Raw genomic sequence first — 26,343 nt, 5'->3', positions numbered from 1 at the left:
GTCCCTTCCAACTCTATTATTCTGTACTCTGTAATGCTGAGTTGAACCTAATACAAAATATTAAATCAGCTTTAGCATACTGTACAGATACTCTTATCTCATTCATAGCCATAAAAAGAATGTTTTAAGCAGAAAGAACAATTGGTGCCATATCGTCTGGCCTATGAAGCTATTATAAGAAACTTACCATATCCTTCAATCTGTTGAACAATTGATAAAACAACACAGCTAGACTCTCCATATAAGGCATAGGAATGGGAGTTTTTTGGTTTAATTATCTATGACTGACTGATTGATTGATTGCTTAATGGATGTGAGTTGTCTTTCCTGTATTGGAAATTGCAATAAGGCATGAATAACACACCAAACTATCTCACAAATCCATTGTTTCTCTCTTTCTCTCAAGTCCTTTTGATGTATTTTGGTTTCTTGTGCATTTTTGCATGGTATCAGCAAATAACTTTAAGTGGGAAATGGCTTACTCTTTTATGCACATGTGCATTTTACTGGAATGCAGCCCCTGGAAAAATCAATGTGAGTGCTATTGATCGCAGAATGAGGTGGGCAACAGCCTACGGAGCTATTCAGGGCAGGATATTTGAGCAGATTGTATTTCTATGCTTAATGGATGTTGGGAGACACCTTCATTGTTCAAAAGGCCTCTCTACATTTTGGCTCTTCCTGACGGTGCTGATTGTCTCCTTCCAAAATGAGGTTAGCAGGGGTATCTGACTGACTTTCTGTTTTTAGCCGATTTCCCCCCATGTCCTAGCCAAGTAATTAACTTCTCTTGATACAAACATACACACTTCCTCTCAGCCACCTATACATATTGATGTAATGATGCAAAGTTGGGGGGGGGGAGTTCTAGAGGCATCCGTTGATCATCTAGGTATGCCCATGGAATTTAGTACAGGAAACAATTTTAATTTGTCATAAGCTCTGAATATTGGAAACATGGTAGAACTCTGCTCTTAATTGATTCATGTGAACTAGTTTCAGTTCTTGGGCAGAAGGTCTTCTCTCATCAAGGAGTGCATGAAAATTAGACATCAAAGAAGAAAAATCAGAAAGAGAACTCCTCCTTTTCATAATGTGAGACACCTCTAAGCATTTTCCAACCTTTAGATTGCTTCCCACCAGTGGTGGGCTGCAGGTTTACCGGAGCCTGCCCGGAGCACCGGATACCGTTCTGGTACAGTGCTCCGGAGGGCCCACCTGCCCATCCGAGCTCCTTACCGTGTTTTAAAGCATTTGGCGCTTCCGTACATGCGTATCGCATGTACAGCACCTGCGTAATGCTCCGCCAAGCAGCTGGAGCATTGCAGAGGCTTACGGAAGTGTCATTTGCAGCTACAATGCATGCGCGCACCTCACGCATCTATGTGGGTGACACTGGGCCCGTTTCAACCATACGAATTGGAACGGGATCCGGAACTCACCACTGTTTCCCACCCTCTGTTTATATGTGAATGTATGCAGGGATTAGCAAGGGGTTATCTGCCTGATTGCTGTCTGTGTGTGGTCATGGTGGGTGTGGCCTAGTTGGCCTCCTACACCACGTGGGGGGGATTTTTGCCCTCCCCGAGCTCCAGAGGCTTTTCTTGAGCCTCTAGGAGGGCAAAAATGGCTTCCACAGGCTCTGGAATCACTCTAGAGGCTGGAAATGGGCTCGTTTCCGACCTTCACGAACTTCTGATAGGCCCATTTTTCATCCTCCCTGAGTCTCCATGCACGCCCTACACTTATATGCAGTGGTGGGTTTCAAAATTTTTTGGAACCTCTTCTGTAGGTGTGGCCTGCTTTCCGGGTCCACTGGTGGGGCCTCCCATGTGGGGCCTCCTGGGAGGGGTGAGAGTGGTGGGGCGGGGCCAGCCAGGAGTGGGATTTGGGGGTTCTCCAAACTGCACATAAATTTAGCTAGAGGTTCTCCTGAAGCCCTGCGAATCCCCAGCAGCCCACTCCTGCATGTATGTGTGTGGTTTAGCATTATGTGGTGTGGATTGTTTGAGAAAAATATCAAAATATATCTGGTAATAACACCTTACCGGATTATAGAATCTCCTTAGATATAATCCAATCAACAGATGCCCATATGTAACATAATAAGTATTATATCTATGTCAAAGCCAATATATATTATTTCCATTAATTCCAAACCCAGAAGGAGGACAATAGATAACCAATTTCACTCTAATTCCCATAACCCACTAAAAAAAAAACTAACAACAAACCCCTGGCTATATTTTCTATTATCTACTTCATAGTATTGTTGCTATGGGTAAACATTGGAGAAGGGAGTGTTATATATGTTCTCTTGAACTCTTGAACAAAAGGCAGAATAAGAATCTAATCAACAAATTTGTTAGAGATGTAGTAGAATAAAGATAGATTTATTAATTTAAAAGGCACATTCAGGTAGCCTTGCCTTAACAACCACAACTAGACTGGCAACTCCATTGCTCAGCCACAGTCAGTAAGTGAAATATCACATGACTGCACCAGATTTCCGATATCAGTTAAGCAAATCACCTCCAGTTGTTAGATGAAAACATCTGTCAGGGTTCCAAGTAGCACCCATAACAAAAGAAGACTCCGAGGCTTGAGTCTCCTCAAAGTTCCATTTTATTAGAGTTGTCATATTGGCACATTTGGGAAAACCAGAATCTGAAAGCTTTCAGGTTTTCCCCACCCAAGTGAAAGTTCAAGTCCTTGCCCAGCACCCACATGTCCATCACATGGTCCAATCAGACCCCGTCCCAACTGGAGAGGCCGCCAAGTCATGCCATTCCAGGTGCAGGGCAAGATGTCCTTGACTCTCTGAGAAAGGAATGTTATTTAGACTACATATCTCCCATACTCCATCTAATCCCCCTCCCATTTTCCCAAAGACTAAATGTGGCAGGCCTGAAGGCCCCATGCAAAAGATGGCTTCCAGGCCTGACAATGTCATGTGATCACATTTTCAATCTCCTGCTGCCTTCTCTGTTGACTACTTATCAGCAGCTGGCAGTGAAGATCATAAATGGTGAGCTTATGACCAAGGGATGCTATGATTACCCAACTTGCAATCCTGAGACAGTTGTAAGTGATTCTTTGGCAGTTGTAAATTCAAGGTCTGGTTGAAAAATGACTTTTTCAGTGCCATCAAAAGTTCAAGCAGTCACTAAACAGGACAGTTATTAGCCAAAGACTACCTTTATAGTCATCGATCTTATGTACCAAAATACAGGACAGGTCACAGAAGAAGAATAAGACTATAAACACTCTAAAAACCATGACAGAAACTCTTGGTGTCTCATAGGCAACATTTCCCCACATCCCCACACTCAATATACTGGGTTGCAGGTCATTCTACTCAGGACATTTTTCAGGAAGAGCAAGGGATGCTTGGAGATTGGAGGATTGGAAGTGAGATCCAAGATGGCCTCTTGTGAATGAGGCATACCACCCTCTTCTTAAATAGAGGTGACACTCTGCTTCTCAATGAGGTTTCACTCTTCACTTGAACCCAACTATCTCCTGGAAGACCTCAATCAACCAGTGGGAGATCTAGAATACAGGTGGAAGAAATTTACAACCTTGGAGACCTGTCTACTAACTTGGAAGCAATCTGGGCATCAATGTGCCTTGGCCACTTCCTTAGGACCTACTCAGCTGGTGTACAACTGTGAGCAAAGTCAAGCAACTTTATTCAACAGAAGCCAAGAATATTCTAAGATGTCCCCTCAGAAGAAGAGTAAGTAGAAAAAATAGTATATTCTATACCTACATCACATAGTAGAAGAAAATATTTTAAAATTCCCTATTATTATTATTTCCTCATATTTCCACAAGGACATGTTCCGTTAGGATAAGAAACCCGTTTTAAGTTCCCACATATAATTGCTGACACTTACCAAAAAATTGGCCAAGGGGATGATTTTTCAAAGGTGTAGGAGGTTGTGAAGTTAGGCTACAAAATGTGTTTGTTTCTATGGAACTATCACTTTGATGGTTTGCTATGTTAATTTTTTTTTAAAATCCCCTTTATTTTTTTCTGTGCATTTAGATAGATGTTATTTAGTAAGTACTAACATCAAACCTATTGTACAGTCTTAGAGCTAGAAATAAAGAAAGAAGATCTTTCAATTTCCCATCATTCTGAATTGTGCATTTCATCCTAAATTCAAGATGATGCTTTGGAACATGAGTCTTTTATTCCAGCTTGGAAATACCCAAATTGGTCATTTCAAACATGGGATATTTTGACCAATGTTAGCTACATGATTTGAAGCAACTTCTGCTTAAGTACTTGCTTTATACATCAGCTGGCAAACTACATGAGCAAAAAACTGCTGAGAGCATTTAGAACATGTTGTGACTTGGCAGAAGCCTCCTGTGAGTTGTTTCGGGATGCACACAGGAGAAGGGCTGACTGACTCACAGGAGATGATAATGAGCAGCTGTGGCTCGTTAGGATCTCCTCCTGCGGATAAAAGACAGATGGTGCCATGCCCTGGTTGCAGAAGTCAATGTTCCATTCCGTTCCGTTTCTGTTCTAGTCAAGCTCTCCATTTGTGTGCAACCATCGAGAAAAAGCACTTGGATAAGTGACTTGATTTATATAATCCTGTTTTGTATTAGTTTAAGAATTAGGACTTTTGCCAGAGCATTTATCTGTGTTTATTTTGGGCTCACAGCCAGCAAGAGCCGGGACTGATAAAAATATTCCTTTGAACCTTCTGTTTGGCTTTTGTTTCTGAACGGACAAGGTGTGGGGGGTGGGTCAGAACAGGTTCCCAACATGGCGCCCACGCCCCACAGGGGGTCAATTTGATTTTTAATGGGGTAATTTGAACCTTGTTTAAACCAAGTTAATGGCCTTTTAGGCTTCCATGAGTAGAGTTTACTTTTTGAGTAAAGTAAGAATTATACGTCACAGGGGCAGGCATCAGGATTTTACAGATGTTTAGGTTGGGAATCACTAATTTAGAACAACTGAAATTTGGAAGTTCTATGCATACAAATTCCCTTTTAACAGGAAAAGAGGAATCTTTGCTGTTCTAATAGCTCTTGTTATAATACTGAAGAAAAGCAAAGATGACTCTAGAAGACTCTGAAAATAGGGTGAAAAGGTGAAGTTTGTCCTCATACCCTAATAATGTCCTCATTGTTGTCCTCATGCCTCTGGATTAATCCTTTAGGAATTCTTTTATTCCCCAAAACCTTCCCTATAGCTCAGTTCAGGCAGATGTGTGTTTCTCTTTGTGTGTATGACATCATACTGCAAAGCAGAAAGACTATAAATCACCTATAAGTGACTCAAAGCCAATTCTGAGGCTATTGTGGAGATAGCACAGCTGATAGTTTGGACAGCAACTAAAGTTTCCTCTCCACAAATGGACTAAAGCTTTCCAAAACTGGGATGAAATTTTTGGATCCAGTTGATTATGCTGCAATGCATGTTGCAGTTGGTTAAATAAAACAAGATGTGAAACAAGTGTTTGAGGCAATAAAACCAAAGACTGATGAATTGGAAGGATTCCTTGTAAAATAAATCATACCAAGAGAAAGAAACGATCTTCGAACAGGGAATAAGAAATAAACAGTAAAGTCACCAGAAATTTCCCCAAACATGATTACACATCACAGACTAAAATGCCTTCTGTTTATAGGTCGATATAAACAGAATGTCTCATTATTTGAGGGACTAGGCATAAGGAGTAGAAAGTGGACACAAACACTAAAGCATCTCTACATACATACACATGTGCTTTCTATGTCAATTCTAGTTTCCGTCTAGAATGTTTGGTTAAATAGATACTTTTGGGCAGGAACACGTCAAAGCAATGCCTTTCTATGGCTATCAGCTTGGCCACTGTAAAGAAGGATTGCTTACCTTTAATTGAAAAATGGCTTGCTCTTTAGGGACAAAGCGCCCTCTAGTGCTTCAGAGAGTTTGCTGCACTTGCAGTCCTGCACACCAACACCCACCCACCCGAAACGCCACAGAAAGCTAAATTCTCATTGTTCATAGTGAGAGGAACAGTGATTATTTTCAGACTGAATCTAGAGATTCACTTCAATATAAAGAGGAAATAGCTTCACTCGTGTGGGCAGCTATAAGCAGGCTTCCTTCTGGATGTCTCAAATGTGACATCAATGATTTCTGAACAGCTGCAGCTGACTAGCAAAGGGAACTAAGTTATCTGAAGGGATGGCTTCTACAATTAGGGAGGGTCAACCCCCACCCCTATGTATGTATGTATGTATGTATGTATGTATGTATGTATGTATGTATGTATGTACGTACGTACGTACTTACTTACTTACTTACTTACTTACTTACTTACTTACTTACTTACTTACTTGATCAATAGGCTGTCTAACTTTATTGCAACCTGAATAAATACAATAATAAAATACAATAACCCCAAAAGGAACATGTGATAAACAGCAGAGTCCAATAATAAATAATTCCCTAAATAACCCATTCAAGCCGAAAGTCTAGTACAACAAGCCAGGTTTTCAGGGCTTGTTTAAATGAGGTCAGGTTGAGGCCAAATAGATCTCTGGGGAAATGCTAGGACTTCCTGAGTCCCATCAGGTGAGCATGGCTTAAGAACATGCTGACTCTGCTGGATGGGCAAAAAACTATAGAAGACTGAACAGTCCTTCAGATAAAAAGCCCATTTCTTCCTTACCCCCCCAAGATAGGACAATCAAGGATCAGTGGCAGGGTTCTTTTGGGCCTCCTCAAAGTTCTCAAAGGCCCCAGGGTAAGTGGTGCTTCAACTGAACAAATACACCAAACGTTGTTTTTAATTCCATGACTGCACTGTGCTTAGTTATGAGCTTGTGATAGATATTTTACATCTAACTCTGGAGAGTGATAGGTTTGAATGAGCTTGCATTGGATTCAAACCTCACCTTTCGCAGTGGTTAAGAGCCTCGGTGGAGCAGTGGTTAGAGTGCAGTACTGTAGGCTACTTCCGCTGCCTGCTGGCTGCCTGCCTGCAATTTAGCAGTTCAAATCCCACCAGGCTCAAGGTTGACTCAGCCTTCCATCCTTCCAAGGTTGGTAAAATGGGGATCCAGATTGTTGGGGGCAATAGGCTGACTGTAAAACTGCTTGGAGAGGGCTGTACAGCTGTGTAAAGCAGTATATAAGTCTAAGTGCTATTGCTAGGTGCTATTGCTGCAGTCTCCATAAGCAACATGCCAACTGGCTTAAAACAGCCTTTACATCTCCAAGAACCACTCCTTACTGGGGACAGGTCATCATTACCAGTAGGATGTGCAGAGGAATCTCTGCATGAGATAAACTACTTCTTCATATGCTGGTAGCGTTTGACTTACAACCAGGGGTGAAATCAACTTGCCTTCGCTTCGCTCACACGTGCCACCTCCACACATGCCAAGGACCTTCCGCGCATACGCAGAGCATCAAAAACGGGATGTGATGATGTCCGGGCGGGTGGGTGGAGTCCGAACTGGATAGAACTGACTGAATTTCACCCCTGCTTACAACCATTCATTTAGTGACTGTATGAAGCACGATGAAAAAAGTGACTTATGACTTTTTTTGTCATCGGTAAGACCGTTGCAGCATTCCCCACGGCCACATGATCAAAATTTGGACACTTGGCAACTGGCAAATATTTATGAGGCTTGCAGTATCCCAAGTATCAGTATCTCTACATGGGGCTGCCCTTGAAGAGTGTCCGAAGACTTCAGCTAGACCAGAATGCAGCCGCGCGAGCGATTGTGGGTGCACCTATGTTACACCTATCCTCCGCGAGCTGCACTGGCTGCCAATTGGTCTCCGGACACGCTTCAAGGTGCTATCGTTACTTATAAAGCCCTGCATGGCATCGGACCTGGGTACCTGAGAGACCGCCTCCTGCCAATTACCTCCCAAAGACCGATTCGATCGCACAGACTACGCCTTCTCTAGATTCCATCTGCCAGCCAATGTTAGCTGGCGACCCCCTGGGGGAGAGCCTTCTCTGTTGCTGCTCCGGCCCTCTGGAACGAGCTTCCTGTGGAGATCCGGACCCTTACTACCCTCCCGGCCTTCCGTGAAGCTACTAAGTCCTGGCTGTTCCGGCAGGCTGGGGGCTGTTGAAGTATCCAGCCCCGCTTCAATTGTGAATGTTGTGTATTTTAATTTGTTGTATCGTCTTGTTTATCCCCTTTCCCTGTTTTATTGTAAGCCGCCTGGAGTCCTTCGGGAGTGGGCGGCATACAAAACTAATAAAACCAAAACCAAACCAAACCAAGGTCATGGGATCATCTTTTGCAACTTTCTAACAAGCAAAGTCAATGGGGAAGCCAGATTCACTTAACAACCATGTTACTAATTGAACAACCTCAGCAATTTACTTAGCAACTCTGACAAGAAAGGTCATAAAATGGGGCAAAACTCACTTAACAATTGTCCTGCTTAGCAATGGAATTGTGGTTGTAAATTGAGGATTATCTGTACAACATTTAACCAAAAGATCCCATCATACATTCACTTGGTTCAACACATTGGTATAAATGTGTGACTAATCATGCTAAGCCATCAACTAGACCAGGGGTGTCAAACTCAAGGTCGTATCCGGCCCATGGGATGCTTAGATCTGGCCCACGAGGCCACCCTGGAAACAGTGAAGGATCAGCCCACAGAGCCTCTGCCAGTGAAAATGGAGCTCAGGAGGGCCGCGTCTGCCTGCTGAGCTCCGTTTGAGATTGAGATTAAGATTGAGTTTGACACCCTCAACTAGACGATGCATTCCAGCCATAAACCATTGCATTTGATTTGGTGCACCCAAACTGATCCCATGATGGCTTAGCATTTTGTGTACTCCAGGAACACAATGCACTGCTATCTGTGAGCCATGTTGGAAATTAGAATTTATTGGCCTAGTGTGATTGGACATACCTATCTCTGGTGCATAAATTCACATATAAACAGCAAATAATAGGTCATAGCTCAGAAATCATAGTTACAATCATTAATGATAAGTTACAAACAACACTGGATAAATCCTAAGAAACCAACAGGAGAAGAATAGTAGGAAAGATGAGAACATGAGAAAAAATGAGAAATGACTCAGTTTTCAGCAGAGTGATGGCGGGACAGTCGGGGGAACTATCTTTATGTCTGGTTTTTTTGGCATGTGATGTTCTATAGATGTGTCCTTAGGGTAGAGATTGAAATAGATTATCTCCAGGATGTGAGGGGTCTGTAGATAATTTCTCAGCCCTCTTTCTACATGCAGTATACAAATCCTCAATGAAAGGCTGGTTGGCTGCGATTTTATTTTCTGCAGTCCTAACTATCCGTTGAAGTCTGTCCCTGTCCTGTTTGGTTGCTGGGCCAAACCAGACAGTTATTCAGGTACAAATGGAATTCCTCTGTGGAACTGAATCAGCAGCAATTTGGGAAGTCTGAGCTTTTTGAGTTGACAAATAAAGTGGTGAAAAACTTTGATGTGAGGTTAAGTTATGCTTGTGCAGTTTTAACATCAAAACTTCTGCTCTATAGCCCTTGATCAGAAGATAGCACAGGATATATTATTTTCCTAATAATCACACCTAAATCCTTATGATGTTTTTCTGTAAAGCCATTGGGTTCAATTTACTCAGTACAATCTGAGCCCATAATCACAAGGAGAGAGAGAAAATTGGGTTCAACACTTTATTTCTGTGCCCAAGTAAAGGGGGACCCTTGGAGCCATAGTTCAAATCCAGGGTGTCTGCTGATATTCAACAAGATGCTTTTCTACCATAGAACCACAAATACACACCAACATTTCTTGATATTTCATCCCTTGTCTCTGAATTATTGAAGACATGCAGAATTTAAGCTAACACTCCATAGTAAGCAGGGGAAGGTGCACTTAATTAGCTAAATTCTCCTCCTCTAAGTGTATTTTTTTAAATATGCTAACTATGAACTTTTACCTCCAGATCTTTGCGTGGACGTTTTTCACCACAGCTTAAGCAAAAATGCCACATTGTTTTTCCTTATTCCAGCAATGGGCCCACTTGCAAAATTGTTGCAAATGCACAATCCGTCAGCAAGCTTCCTATAACTGAACTAGAGCGGTTGGTGGCACAGTGGTTAGAATGGAGTACTGCAGGCTCCTTCTGCTGACTGCTGTCTCCCCAGGCTCAAGTTTGACTTAGCCTTCCATTCTTCTGAGATGGGTAAAATGAGGATCCAGATTGTTGGGGGCAATAGGCTGACTCTGTAAACCACTTAGAGAGGGCTGTAAAGCACTGTGAAGTGGCATGTAATCAAAGTGCTACTACTGTTGTTGGTCAGCCTCTTTAACTCCCCCCCCCCTATAAATTCCAAGGCAGGTGTTAGCTAACAGCTGATTCTAATAATGGCTATATAGGGACAAAGTGATTAAAATAAAGTAGCTCTGACTAAAGCAGTTTTATGACATATAAAAGCTCTTAATGGTTTGTTAGTAGGATAATAGTCTTAAGGCCTCAGGTGCATTATAGAAAGGAATAGCTGAATCAATTCTGACCCTGAGGTACATTTTGCTAAATTCTCAGCACTGCAATTTATAGAACAAGAGAGTCAAAAATCACCGCTTGTACTAGCTACCCTTTATGGTAGTCAGATTCTCCCCATTGAGGCATATTTCTTAACTCTGCTTCTTCCCCTGGCTCTCCAAGCACTGGGTGTTCCCCTATTGTGTTCAAGACAAATGTGACAAAGTCCCAGACCTATATTTAAAACGAATATAGATAAAAAAGTGTAACTTCCATAAATGTGCATTTCCCCCCTTCTTCTTTCCATCACTCCAGTCCAGCACCCCAGCTATATATGTGTTTAGCTAAATGTATTTGGCTTTAATCCCAAAGACATGGAATCATTCTCATTTTATTTGTTCTCACTTACACATTTATTTTTTTGATGCCTTTGTTTATTGCCAGTGCTCTGCAGATCTATATTCAAGAGTTGGTGGGGAGGGAGCTATAAAAACAAAAGCAAAAAAACCCCCAAATACTGTTATTCTTTTTGGACAGTTTGGCATAAGCTACACGGAAATATGATGGTCTTTCCAGTGTATCGTTTTAGTTCATAGGTGCCTTGTAACAGGAAAAACCGATCCTGAGAAATATATACAAAACAAATACTGTTACTTGGGGAATTTTTGCTCCCCACCTCAAATTGTTTGCAAATGTCATTTCTTTATTGGTACTCATCACACCTGGTTAGGTTCATTCAGCACAGAAGATAATTTCATGGGATCCTGGTACTCATCCTGCTGTGCCCAACAACGGACACCCATCAGCGGAACAAATTCTTGCTGTGTAATTTTCTGCAACTGATTTGAAGAACAGGAGAGGGGAAAAGAGGGAGGAAAGAAGAGGAACCCTGATTGCATACGTGGAACTGAATTTATGCATAAATAGCTACCTGCATCTTGTGCTAGATAAGTCTATTGTTCCTTCCATACCTCAGTCTGAAATAAGGGAACAGGAGCTACATTCTGATGGACAGTGAAACATCCATCACTACTGTAACTGAGTCCTTCCACCTGTTGCTGGTCATCTTCCTCGTTCCTTCTAACTTTCCAAACATTTTGGACTTCCCAAGGGAGCCAGGCCTTCATATAATGTGCCCAATAGTTGATAAATTGAGGCTGGTCATTTGTGCCTTGAGTCAGAATTCTGGATCAATTATTCTATCATCCATCTATTTGTTTGCGTGGTTATCTATCCATGGAATTTTCAGGAATCCTCTCCATTCCTAATTTTAAAAGCATCAATGCAATAACCTTTCTATCCTGCTTCTTTAAAATCCAATAATTCATTCCATAAAGAATAGCAGAGAATTGCTTAGTTAACCAATTAATGCTTTAATGTCTCTCTTAGCCCTTTTTATATATGTTGAGAGGGAGCAAGGAATTGAACCCACATAACTTGAAAGATGTGGTGGCTCAGTGGCTAATACGCTGAGCTTGTCGATCAGAAAGGTCGGCAGTTCAGCGGTCCAAATCCCTAGTGCCGTGTCACGGAGTGAGCTCCCGTTACTTGACACAGCTTCTGTCAACCTAGCAGTTCAAAAGCATGTAAAAATGCAAGTAGAAAAATAGGAACCACCTTTCGTGGGGAGATAACAGAGTTAACACTAAAAGTGGCCACACCAACATTCTGCACCATCATTTATAGTGATTGGATAGCAACAATGTTTTCGGTGTTTTGTTTTTCTTTCCCTTTAATTGCAGATGTCAGACACATAATAGCAGGAAGACTTTAACAAAACGTAAGAAGATTCTCATTGTGGGCAATTAAAGTGAAAAGGAACCAATTTGTGCCCCAATGGACATATTTCTTAAGGTTTCAAGTGCCAAAATGCAGGATACTTTTTTTGTTGTGCAAGGTCAGAATTTCAGTTGATTTAATTGCAAATTAAATCCAGAATAGAAATTATTTTGAACCATTTCAGCCTTATTTTCTTACCTATATCCCCACTTCTCCCTCACCATCATAACCTAAAAGTTTGAATTAATGGCACATTTACCTTTGGCTCAGTTCTCTTCAAATATATTAACATTCATGAAGAAGTTTGGCACAAACAGATTCCCTAAGCATCCCTGCTTGTTTATGGAGCTGTGGCTGCCTGTAGGAGGTCTTGGCTGAGTTTAAAAAGCTAAGGAATTGGACCTGGTGTGTATTTCGAAAAATGACTACCAAAAAATGCAAACTAGGAAATTGAGAAAACACGCTGAAGAAGATACTGGCAAGCTACTTCTGCATTAAGATTTATCCTGTGGCCCCCAACCTTTGGGCACCAGGGACTGGTTTCATGGAGATAGGTTTTTCCGGGGGCAAGAGGAGACATGGTTTCATGTGCTGCCTGCATCCTGTGGATATAATTTTTAGAATAGAAAAGAATTCTTTATTGGCCAAGTGTGATTGGACACATATGCTCTCAGTGTACATAAGGAGAATAAAATACACTCATCAAGAATAAAAGATACAACACTTAGTTCAGAGATGGGTTGCTCCCGGTTTGGGCAAACCAGTAGTAGCAGCAGTGGGAGGCTCTGCCCACCCTTCTGGACACTTCTGCACATGCGCAGAAGCGTCATGCGCGCACAGGAGCGCGCCCGAACTGGTAGTAAAAAAATTGGCAACCCACCACTGACTTAGTGATAGTTAATGTTACTAATAAGCTATCAAATCGTATTAGGAAATAAATAACATGGTTATAGTCATGTGGGGAGAGATAGATACTAGGAAAGAAGAGAAGAATAATAGTAATACATTCTTAGTAAATTATTGATAGTGGTGTGGGGATTTATTGTTTAGCAGAGTGATGGCATTGGAAATAAACTGGGGTCTGCAGATATTTTCTCAGCCCTCTTTTTGACTCGTGCAGTATACAGGTCCTCAATGGAAGGCAGATTGGTAGCAATTGCTTTTTTTGCAGTTCTAATTATCCGTTGAAGTTTATGTTTGTCTTGTTTAGTTGAGGAGGGTATAGGGTTTCATTTGTTTGCGTGGCCCAGTTTCTGGCATGAAGTGTGGCTCAGTGCCAGTACATGGACTGGGGGTTGGGGAGCCCTGCTTTAAGCAGTGAGGAGTCAAACTCAACTTGAAGAAGATTTTATCTTTCCTAGATTTACTGTAAGAGGACTATCCTTCCCACCAATTAGCTTGAGACCACAAGCCTTCTGAACAGTTTCCTTCTGAAAGATCCCTCTACTCAGCACTCTGTTTACTGAAGGACCTAGGTGTCCCACTCAGAGGCAAAGGGGATAATTTTACACAACAAATCCAGGAAAAAAAGAGAGAGAAAAACAGCTAAAGAATCCATTCAAAGTCTCATGACCCCAAACTGCCTAAACTATTTCAAGACAAAGTTGACTGTAGTCAGATTAATCCCTGAAGTGTTTTATCAAAGGAGATTTTATTAAACAGGGTCAAAGACCAAGTCATGTTTTTCCATTATTTGTACAAATGTAGGTATATTTTCACTGAGAACGACAGCTAGGGAAGCTCTTTACACGGACAAGGGAAATTAACCCAATCTTTGCATGGTTAGACAGAATGACTGTAAATAGATTGGCCTTCTCTAAGGACATTGATTTCCAGAAAGAGAATGGGGGTATCTCAAAGGTGTTCTTTCAAAAGGCAACTGGACTGGGTTTTTTCTCTCTCTCTCGAGGAAGAAGCAAATGTTTTGCTCCTCATCCAAGAAGCTTCATCGGTTCTGGAAGGATGGTGGGGGCGATGGGAGGATTAGTTTTGACTGGGTGGGTCTGACTGGGTCTGGATGACTCAGAATCCCCACAGACAAAATGGCCAGGGAACCATTTAATGGGAGGATCTGGTTGTCTGTTAGCTGGACTGAATACATAAAAAACGTTTAAGGGTGTCAGTCCAGACTAGATTTTCTTAAATTGGTTTAAACTTAAAACGCCATCTATCTATCGATTTATCTATCTATTTTGTCAAGCATGTATAAGATAACAGATATAAGTTATTTAATTGCCTGCTGCCAATTACCTCCACCAGACCGATTAGATCCCACAGACTAGGCCTCCTCCGAATTCCATCCGCCAGCCAGTGTCGACTGGCGACTACCCGGAGGAGAGCCTTCTCTGTGGCTGCTCCGACCCTCTGGAACGAACTCCCCGTGGAGATTCGCACCCTCACCACCCTCCAGGCCTTCCGCAAAGCCCTTAAAACCTGGCTGTTCCGACAGGCCTGGGGCTAAAGAACCGTTGCCCCTATCTCGAATGGTATGATTGTTGCGTGTTTTAAATTAGGTATTGTTTTGTGTTTGTGGTTAATTTGTCTGTATCCCCCTTCCCTGGTCTGAGTTGTGAGCCACCCTAAGTCCCCCTTCGGGGGAAAAGGGCGGCATACAAATGAAATAAACATTCAAACATTCAAATAAACATAAGTATAAACACGACTATGAATACAGGAAATGGATAAGAATAAGTGGGGACAGGAGGACAGGGATGCTAAGCACGTTGGTGCGCTTATGCACGCCTCTTACAGACCTCTTAGGAATGGGGTGAGGTCAACAGTAGACAATCTATGGTTAAAGTTCTGGGGGTTTGGTGATGTAACAACAATTAGGTAATGCATTCCAGGCCTTGACCACTCTGTTGCTGAAGTTGCATTTTCTGCAATCGAGTTTGGAGAGGTTTACATTAAGTTTGTATCTATTGTATGCTATTGTATTGTTGCGGTTGAAGCTGAAGTAGTTATTGACAAGTAGGACATTGTAGCAGATAATTTTGTGTACTACGCTCAAGTCAGAGCAAAGGCGACGTAGTTCTAAATTGTCTAAGCCCAAAATTTCAAGGCTGGTGGAATAAGGTATTCCGTTTTTGAGGTCAAAGCTGAAATGGCTAAGTACAGCTATTCCCTTAGTTTCCCATACTGTTTACTCCCTTCATTTCAGCTGAGTAGCTGAAAATAGATGGGGGAAAAGAACACCTTAAAAATGCCTGTGGAGATTTTCAGTCATCCAGGTCATAGTTGTCTCAAAGGTGCTTTTTCAAAAGGCAACAATCCAATTGCCTTTTGAAAAAGCACCTTTGAGGTGGCTATTTACTGTCTGCTGGTCTTGAGTCCGGGTTAGGCAGGAAACTAGGTTGTACGTTGTGCTGCTGATTCTTTTTAATGGAAAAATAAAATCTATTGCACTGAGCAAAGACAGTGCAGTAGAGGAGAGAGAGTGTCCCTTCAGCAATCCTCATGGAATTGGATCTCATAAGTCCTCTTGCAGATCTGTTTTCAAAACAATAATAAATAAAAGAAACATCAGCATTTGTGTGCTGAAGACCACTTTCTTAAAAAAAAGCCCACCCTAAATCTAAGAAAGAAATTAAGTTTATTTTACCCTGATGCCAAAAATTATTATTGTGGTATATCTATAGAGAGGAGTAAGAGTGAGAGTGAGAACCGTATTGGCACAGTGGTGAGAGTGCAGTACTGCAGGCTGCTTCTGCTGATCACCGGCTGCCAGCAGTTTGGCAGATCAAATCTCACCAGGCTCAAGGTTGATTCAGCTTTCCTTCCTTCCAAGGTGGGCGAAATGAGGACCCAGGCTGTTGGAGGCAATACACACTGTAAACCACTTAGAGAGGGCTGTAAAAGCACAATGAAGTGGTATATGAATGTAAGTGCTATTGCTATTTCTCTGCTCACTTTGGATGCTTTCTGGATATTATCTGACCCATACAATTGATTCACACTGAAATATAATACAAATAGAGAACTCCTTCCTCCCACTGAAAGGAATGGTATGTATCTGTTAAGTGGGGCCATTCCATGGGTCTGTGGAAATTTGGCACCTATCGGTAACCATGAAATCAATCTGTCCACTGGTAGTGAAGTTTATTTGATTTATTTTTATTTATCAAAGTTGTTTGCCATGACTCTGAGTGGCCTTGAGTTTATATTACCTGAATGTATAAAACTTTTTTCCCCTCTCCTGATTTGGGTAACATATGCATTATTTTAAGCCTGGGGAATCTGTAGTAAAGTAGAAGTATTAAAAAAATTAAAGCTTATTCAATGTCAGTTTCTTCTACTTTGGTTGAATGAACTAAACCAGATGTCAGGTTTCAGGCTCCCTGTTGGAGACATTGTAATCTGGCTGCAAATATGCAGGAAGTTACCTCATTTGCACAGATAATTTATCCTGAATATGGAAAGAAGCTTGTGGGAGGGGGGTTGACTTAATCTAACATGCATCAGCAGTACAAAGTGTTATTCATGTCTCCTTAATGCACAATGGCTGGCATTCTTGCTCTCCTCCATTAACATCTACTGGATTAATTAAATGATCTACAGTGAAATCAAAGTCCTCAAGGAAAAAGAAGGAGGGAGTCATCTCAAATGTTCGATACGAAGCAAACTAAGTCTCAAATATTGAGTTATTCTTTCTTGTGTTTCTGATTTTGGGAGAAAGCTAGGCAGAATAATTTTGGAGGCATGAACCTCAGGGTGCAAATGAATTGTGACAGAGTAGAAGAGAAAGATGGATCCAGGGAAATCATAGCATTATTGGGGGACTTGCCAGAAGACAGATGGCAAGAAGTGAAAAAAATATTCTTAAACAAAAGCAAAACTCTGCACTCAGAGTGTACAATGAGGACTACAAACTGAGCAGAGGACAAAAGGGGTAGCAGAGCATGAGCAGAGACCTACCACATCACCAGTTCTCACCATTCTCTGCATCACAATACGCTGCGCCAGAGAAGTTCAGGGCATGGTGGAAACGAATAAGGAGAGGACTGATAGCATTTTTAATTACTTGGGTTTTTTTTAAAGCTGTCATTTTCCAATATTAAATTCACCTTAAAGACAGGTCCACTATACCTAGATGGTAGAAATTCAGGTAGCCACGAGATGGCACCAAAAGGTTAGACTTTTCTGCATCCCCCTAATGGACATTCAGAGCTCTGCACAGATGGTTCTGCTTATTTGAAGGACTGTTGACCAAGAGCCATGTTCTTCACAATTAGATTGCCATCAATTTGCCAGTTTAAATGTGTTATGTGAAAGAAGCAAATAAAGGGCTGCAGTTTAAAGATGGTCTCACCAAAACTAAAAATAAAAAGTGAATGAGTAGAACAATCTTCTTCCACACTCTTTGACATATCTGTAAATACATCTCCCTCCCTCCCTCCCTCCCTCCTTCCCTCCCTCCCTCCTTCCCTCCCTCCCTCTCCCTCTCTCTCCCCCCCCTCTCTCCATTACTTGCTATTGGATGGGGGAGATACTGTATTTATCCAATCAATAGCACCAGTATCTCAGCCAGTTATTAACTAGGGCTAACCAGACGTGGTATTTTGCCAGTTCTGACTGATTTTTCTGAACCAGTAGCGGGAATCGCAGGTGGCCCCACCCACCTGCCCCGGTTCTATGGCATCCCATTTAGGCCCTTTTTTTAGGCAAAGCACATACACGGAAGGTGGAAGGCATGCACAGACGCTCACATTTGCCATCCAGTAGGAAAGGTAAGTCAGTACCACCCCTGGGGTTAACCCTATTTAGTTCCTGAAATAAGCTAAGGTGCTTAGCATTGCGAAAAAAGAAGGATTATGTCCTCTTTCACTATACTCTGAACCAATTCAGATTTCTTCCCTGTTATTGCTTTTGCTGTTGTTGCTTTTCTTGTTATTACTGTGGCAAAAAGGGAGAGGGAAAGGGAGTGGGAGCAGGAGAGGGCGGAGGGGAGAGAGAGAGGAAAGAGAGAGAGGAGGGAGAGGGAGGGAGAGAGAATGAGAGGTTACAAAAAGCATCCATGCCCTTCTGACATCAGACTCAATTCTATCTTTGTAATGGACTACAAAGGTAACACCACCATTTTCATAGGTCACAATCCCTTTGCCATTTTGTTGCTACTATTGCTGTTAGCCTGCTGGGCAGATTACATACCTTGAGTGCAAACATTAAACCTTAACTCTGGTCTTTGTATTTACAGGAATTAAGCATCTAAAAACCCAGAAGGACCTGGCATTTCCAGAGGAAGATGAAGGAGTCTGTGAAAGGGATGAGGAATAGAACCTTTAATGGCGCCAAACCTCTCGTGAAAGATGAAGCTGCTCAACTTTCAGTACTTACTGTGGAACTTTATGGCTTATGTTCCTGACCCAAAAGAGTCTTCATCCTGGTACCTAAGAAAAGGAGGGTTTTGCAGAGGAATTCATCATTTGCAGAACTGGCCTAGGGTACCTCCTGGATGAAGGCAGCCCTTTCTTTTCTTGCCATTTCCTTTTCTTTGTAATAACTCAACTTACATGCCATATGTGCACATAGATGGTTTCCAAAGGTGTTGGCTCTACTGTCTTAAATTCCAAATGTGAGCTGCAGCCTAAAATCAGTTGTAAATAGTGCAGACTTAAATGCTACAAAATAAATACAATGTACATTTAGACTATGTGGTACTTTGCAGACTTTTTCCTTGAAGTAAGAAACCCAGTTTGATGGGATTCCTTACAGGTGCTCTACAGAGATTGGGAAGAATCTACGGACTCTTCTGGTCCTACAACCCTGGTTAAAGATAGAATAGGCTGCTCAAACAGCCCTTCTAGCTTTTGCCAGGGCTACTGGTGGGGAGAAGGGGCTGAGAAGGAGGGTCCAGGGAAGGAAGGAAGTACTCTGCTCCTAGAAGCAAGCGGGCCCAACTACTTGGAGAGCAATTATTAGGGTTAGGATCAAAACCAGTGGTGGGATTCAAATTTTTTTACTACTGGTTCTGTGGGTATGACCTGATGGGCATGGAAGGGAAGGATACTGTAAAATTTCTATTCCCATCCCACTCCAGGGGAAGGTTACTGCAAAATCCCCATTTCCTCCTGATCAGCTGGGACTTGGGAGGCAGAGAATAGATGGAGGCGGGGCCAGTCAGAGGTGGTATTTACCGGTTCTCCGAACTACTCAAAATTTCCCTACTGGTTCTCCAGAACTGGTCAGAAACTGCTGAATACCACCTCTGGTCAAAACCTTAGTGAAATAAAGTTTTTTCAGAGTATTTACTCATTTTTGGTCTTACATGTGGGCAATGAAGAAATATTATTATTCTTTCCTACTTGCAAAAGAAAGGGAAGTAGAGACTTTTCAACAGTTTGAAAACTGTTGAAAACTATTTTTTCATCTTGTTTTTACGAGATTCTAAGGTATTGCTGTCTGAAATATCTCAAGAAACTCCCTAGATGATTAGGAATCAGAGTTCCTTGGGATGCAAAAACAGGTAAACAGAATACCAAAACTAGTTAGGGAGATATTCTGTAGTAGTTCAACTTCTAAGGAAAAGTTTCCACATGGACATCATCCTGGAAAGAGTGAAATTTTCCATCCAATGGTCTCTTAAGCTTTTTGAGATTTCCACGCTTCCAGTACATAATTTTTTTTTTCTCCTGCTGCTTTCTCCAGATGTTTCTTTTTTACAATATCAGACAGAAGTCCAGCTCTGTTCAGCGTGGCTTCTCAATTTAGCTATAAAACATGGCAAAGCCTTTACTCCCTGCAAGCCTTCTCTGTGTACATGCAGGAGTTAACAGGAAAATTGAGACTATCCAGAAATGGCACTCCAATATTCCAAGTGTCTTGTTGAGAAAGTGCTTGTTAAGAAGACACCTATGATTTCTCCACTTGTCGGAAGTCTGACAAGCCTGTTAGGTTCATTCAGAGTTCAAAATTCTCTCTCTGAAAACTCTCTGTGATCACCACACAAACCTGTCCCATTTCAGACAAACTAATTACTTCTAAATTGCATGCATATACTTTATTATTATTATTACATGTGTGCAATGCTATTTCTGATAATATAAGTCCTCAAGGTGATGGATAATAACTAAACCAAAGTATTCTGGTAAAATTAAAAGTCACTGTCATTCAAATCAAAGAGTCGTGAAAAACTTGCCAAAGGCAACAGGGATGCATTTTTCCTCCTTTTCCTAAAATTTGAAGGGTGAGAGAGGGCATTTCTTCGTGAAGCTGTGCTGCTAAATGACAATTGCAGAGGCTTTGTGGTAGGTGATGATGACGAGGTGATCCATTTCACTGAGTCCGACTCTTGGCAATTCTATGGGCCAAGCCTCAAGATTCCCATCCATAGCTTGCAATATGCTCATATGAATAGGTCTTTCTTGAAAAATAAATTTCCAATAGAAGCTTACCTCGGTTGCCAGGAGGCTATCCTGAAAACCACCACTAATTTGTGTTCAGACCTCATACCTTTTTCTAGGAATTCACCTGAACTGAATCTGAAATATGCAGACTGGAATAAAAGACATGGTGTCTTTTATGGTGTTACATGGTGGTTATAAATGTAGCAGAGGATCAGATCCCTGGGGGTTTTTTGGAGCACATTTCCCCAAGTTTATAGCAAGAGCAATAGCAAGAGCAGTTAGACTTATATACCGCTTCATAGGGCTTTCAGCCCTCTCTAAAGCAGTTTACAGACTCAGCATATTGCCCCCACAGTCTGAGTCCTCATTTCACCCACCTCGGAAGGATGGAAGGCTGAGTCAACCTTGAGCCGGTGAGATTAGAACCGCTGAACTGCAGATAACAGTCAGCTGAAGTGGCCTGCAGTACTGCACCCTAACCACTGCGCCACCTCGGCTCTTATTTCTGAACTCAATCCAAATAATCAATTTTCCAAAGTTAAGCCTTTTGTCTTTGGCCCAATTATAATTTAAATCCCAAGGACAAAATCTGTGTTATAGCACATGACAATTAGCAGTTAGACTTATATACCGCTTCATAGGGCTTTCAGCCCTCTCTAAGCGGTTTACAGAGTCAGCATATCGCCCCCACAGTCTGGGTCCTCATTTCACCCACCTCAGAAGGATGGAAGGCTGAGTCAACCTTGAGCCGGTGAGATTAGAACTGCTGAACTGCAGATAACAGTCAGCTGAAGTGGCCTGCAGTACTGCAAGTGTTGGTAATTAAAATGTGATGTGTGTGTGTGTGTGTGTGTGTGTGTGTGGCAGCTATCTTTCACGATGAACTACCAGACATCCTATTGGTCAATCTTGGGATGCTTTGTTGGTTGGATCACCAATGCTGTGTTTATCCAATTTATTCATCCTGCTTTGATTAGCCCCAGCTTGCTGAAAAATCACAGCTGCCTGCGTTTATTCAACAGTCAAGCCGTATATTATGATTTACAAGCTACATTTACTGAGTTCACATAATATGTTAATCTACAGAATCATTTGTTTGTCTTTAGGATAGCAGGATGTGCAAACTGTATAGCAAACTTAGTTTTATTTCAATAAATTTTTGTTGGGTTGTGGCAGCATATTTGTTGGCCAGATTTGCTGGCTTTTCTTTATATAGCCCTTCATGGTTTAGGACCTGGCTACCTGAGAGACCGCCTCCTGCCATTTACCTCCCAGAGACCTATAAGATCACACAGATTAGGCCTCCTCCGGATTCCATCTGCCAGCCAATGTCGACTGGCGACCCCCCGGGAGAGGGCCTTCTCTGTAGCCGCTCCGGCCCTATGGAACTATCTCTCCGTGGAGATCTGGACCCTTATTACTCTCCCGGCCTTCCACAAAGCGATTAAGACCTGGCTCTTCCAGCAGGCCTGGGGCTGTTGATTTATCCAGCCCCATTTTACGTTATGAATGTTGTGTGATTTTAATGTTTGTACTTTTTAATTTTTGTATGTTCCCCCTCCCTGCTTTACCTGTAAGCCGCCCTGAGTCTTTCGAGAGTGGGCGGCATACAAGTCCTAATAAACTCAAATTCAAACTATATATAATTACACACACACACACATACCACACACACACCAGGGGTGGGTTTCTCTCCCCGTTCCAACCGGGGCCGGCGTCCTCGTGCACGCGCGCAGTGCACGCATGCGTACTAGCGTCTGTGCGATGCTCCAGCTGCTCCTGGAGGATCGCGCAGGTGCTGTATGCGTCCTGCGCATGCGTGGAAGCGCAGAACTCGTCAAAACCGGGTAAGGAGCGTGGGCGGGCGGGCGGGCCCTTCGCCGTTACTTACTTCCGGGTTCGCCGACCAACCGGTTCGCGGGGACTGCCGCGAACTGGTTGAAACCCACCCCTGACACACACACACACACACACACACACACACAAACAGTGTACATACACACCTCTAGAAAGTCCAGCAAAGTTTTAGGTCTTATAGCAATTAGTCAAATTATGGGGGGTTGCCTCCTAAGCAAGATATAATTCTCTTCAGAGCACTGCAGCAACTGAACTGCTAGAACATTGTCTGAGGTTTTAATTCAGCGTCTTAGGGAAGAAATTAATTAATATGGCACAAGAGCCATCAGACAAAACAATACAGGTCAAAATTTCTAGCTTCTGAATTGGCAAGAATTTTGGAGAACCAGCTGAGTGGAAGTGGGCATGTGCACCATCTTTGGCCCATTCAATTATCATATCTTTCTCTTCTCCTTTCTGAAAATGCCAACTGCCTTTGGAGACCCCATCTGGGGGAGAAGGAAAGAGTGAAAGGTTAATTAGCTCTTCAAAACGACCCTCCTCTAATGCAAATCTTTCTTTCTCTTTTCCCCATGCCCATATGGGCAGGCCCACAACGTAGAACAGAAATGGATCCCCAACTGTATCAATACTGCAGTCAATGTAAAAGAAAAGGCATTATTTGCATTGCACAGACTGACAGCTGAACAGAAGTGGGGGAAGTCAGCTCGTTTCTTTTGATCAATTTGTACCACCCTTCGGCGAATGAAATCAGTCTGAGAATAGCTGGATAGCTGTGTAGTAAACCAGTTACGCTGTGAATTGCATGGTGGGAAAGAATACTCCACACGGCATCCTTTCTCAAAAAAGGTTTTATGCAAGAGATGTAAATGTTGCACTGGATCAATGTGAGGAAGAAAATGCTCCTTTATGCAAGTGAATAATACAATTGAGAGAGAACAGACTGTTCACAATGATCTCTAAATATGCTTCATCCCACTCTTGCTGGAGCACAGTGGCTCATGTAGTTAGGACGCTGGGTTCGAGGTTAGCAAGCCTGCGTTTGAGACCCGAATGAGACTGAGTGCTGCTGCATGGTGGGATGGGCTCCGGTCCTTTGCTCCCGCTCCTGGCAAGGACATAGAAGGGACCCCAAACTTGGTGTTCCCCGGGCAACAGTGATGTCTTCAGCTAATTCTTTCAATCTGGAAGCACATTGGTGCTTCTGTTATGAGTGTGATTGATCCCTCTCTTTAATGATAACTTAATCATTTTACTTGTCAAGCACTAAGAAGCACTAAGATATGAACCAGAAGATGAAGACATCTGATATAAGCATCTTCATACTGCAAGGTCATTTCTCTAAGCCTGTGATGGCGAACCTATGGCATGCGTGCCATAGGTAGCACATGGAGCCATATCTACCAGCACACTAGCTGTCAGCTCCAGCGCACATCAGCTGGCAAGCTGATTTTCAGCCTTTAGGAGGGCCGGAAACAGATCACTTCCAAACTTCCAGTTTGGGCCCGTTTTTCGCCTACCCCAGGCTTCGGAGGCTTTCCTGGAGCCTGGGGAGGGCAAAAAGTTAAAACAGCCTCCCCCAGCCCCCCCCAAAAGAAATACCAAGCTCAGCTTAGAGGCAAGCAGTGTGCCGAGTGTGGAAGGGGAGCATGGGAGGGGTTGTGCGTGCATGCACATGTGGGGGCCCCGCTTTGCATTATGGGTGCCGGATAGCATTTTTAGCACCCTACAACAAACAGGTTAGTCATCAACCACTCTAAGCAATAGATGACTATCTTCCTGCACGTAGGTTTTGGAAAGAGAAAAGGAGTATGTCAGAGTCCCTTCCATTCCAAAACCTGTTTGGTTAGAGATGCTTGACAAAATACAAGCATGCCTGTGTGATGGGGAAAAATTGCTTTTAGTCTCTTCTTGAAAATACTGTTACAGTTTCACAACAGTTAGCTGTGATTTGTTGCATCTCTAAGAATCAACAGAGATATTCTTTCAAAGCAAAGCTTTCTGTCAATAGGTGAAAGAGTCATTCCAGAATGCCACAGATGCTTAACTATTCATTGTTAGCCACTCACTGGGGTATAAAGTGCACCGTCAAACAGAAAATCATCTCTGATTGCTCTAGCCTCTTGGTTGAATAATCACATCAGCTTATGTAGCAAATAGAGCAAACTTGAATCTTCTCATTTTAGCGTATTTCAAGCAACAATCCAAGAGGCATCAAGCATCTTGAATCAAGGAGCATCAACATATTTTATTGTTATAATAAATTATATTGTTATAATAAAATCATCATCATCATCATCATCATCATCTCCTCCTCCTCCTCCTCCTCCTCCTCCTCCTCCTCCTCCTCCTCCTCCTCCATCTCCTCCTCCTCCTCCATCATCTCCTCCTCCATCTCCTTCTCCCCTTCTTCCTCCTCTCCTTCCTCCTCCTCCCCCTTCTCCTTCTTTTATACAAAGGTTCTATAGCAGTGTTTCTCAACCTTGGCAACTTGAAGATGTCCGGACTACAACTCCCAGAATTCCCTAGCCAGAAACACTGTTCTATAGCATATGTTTCACCTCAAATTGAAAAGCAACTTGAAAGTAGAATTTTCTCCCCTGAGGGTCAATGACAAGTAATTTCACAAATCTGTCCAGGCTGATTTCTTGGTAGTAAAGCAGAAATGTGTTGATTATCCCTTCTTCCAACCCTGGTATTTCCTGGTGATCTGCCATCCAGGTTCCAGCCAGGTTTGCTATCGGCTGAAACTTAAAAAAAAATACTATGCCGTAAATAGAATTACTGAAAAGCAAAGTGAGCAAGGATGAGGACAAGTGAATTTTGGATGCTGTTAACAGAAGATTGTCCACTGAGAGCTCTACAAAGAAGGACTTGTGGGCACATTCTCTTTCAGTCACTGTCTTCTGCTGAAAACTATAGTGGCAATGCAGAAGACCATCATTATTTTGAAAAATTTAGTGACATATTTTGATTTCTTCTTCGTATTAAAACAAAGTTGGGAAGTTTAGAACTCATTCAGAGCTAGCATGCTTGTTTTTTCTCTCTTGCTTTTTGAACAAAAGAGAAAAAAGGGGAGAAGAGGGGAGATAATTTGTCATGTAACTGCAAAGTTTTGTTTTTGGCTGGGAAAGTCTTAGACTTTTAATTCCCATTCAGACTCATGTGCCATTCAGTCAAAGTCAAATCTTGCAGTCTTGATCATAACAGGGCCATGAAATTATGAATTCGGGTTTTGATACAAACCTTGTTTGTTTGTTGAAAGGTTCTGTATGAAACCTAGCACTAGGTAGTGTGTTAACTGGCTGTCCTTGAGGTATCTCTGCTGTCATTATTTAAGGAGCTCCTCACTGATTGGAAGAGATTTGGGCATCACCTTGCTTAGCATGTCTGCTTTTTATATTAAGACTTTTAACTCCGTTTGCATGAGCTAATAGGAAAACATAACTCTCCATTGTTTACTGGGCTGCATTTCCTCTGGATGCAAGGCAGAGGTGGTATTCAGACGGTTCAGACTGGTTTGGGTGAACCGGTAGCGGAAATGTTGAGTAGTCTAGAGAATTGGCAAACATCACCTCTGGTTGGCCCCACCCTCCCGCCCCCATCGTTTCCTGTCCTATATTCCCTTGGTTTTTAGCTCAGCTGATTTGCAGGGCAGAGCGGATTGGCGCACCTCAGCTGAGCTAAAAAAAACAGCTGAGCTCACCAGCTCTCACACTGAGGGCGGTCTTTGAGTACTGATCATGCGCGCAAAGCACGCCCTCATAGAATCATCTGGAAAAGATTTGGAATCCCACCACTGATCCAAGGGAACCAATTGCCTGGGCATCTCTTCAATGCCCTGACACTTGGCAAAACAAGACATGGTTCTGCCACAGTACCT

General features: G+C 42.4%; 1 protein-coding gene across 1 annotated transcript in view; it reads left to right on the top strand.

Moving 5' to 3' along the window:
* The window catches only part of PPP1R1C (protein phosphatase 1 regulatory inhibitor subunit 1C), a 54,032-nt gene extending 35,498 nt beyond the window's left edge, over window positions 1-18,534 (top strand). Inside the window, exon 5 of the mRNA XM_032210394.1 lies at window positions 18,455-18,534. Coding sequence (XP_032066285.1) covers window positions 18,455-18,534 — 80 coding nt within the window. The remainder of the gene's footprint in view (window positions 1-18,454) is intronic.
* The last annotated feature ends 7,809 nt before the right edge of the window (window positions 18,535-26,343 follow it).

This window comes from Thamnophis elegans, chromosome 1, assembly GCF_009769535.1.
Source record: "Thamnophis elegans isolate rThaEle1 chromosome 1, rThaEle1.pri, whole genome shotgun sequence".
Lineage (NCBI taxonomy): Eukaryota > Metazoa > Chordata > Lepidosauria > Squamata > Colubridae > Thamnophis > Thamnophis elegans.
Note: the sequence above shows the minus strand (reverse complement) of the source record. Positions and strands in the feature narration are given on the sequence as shown.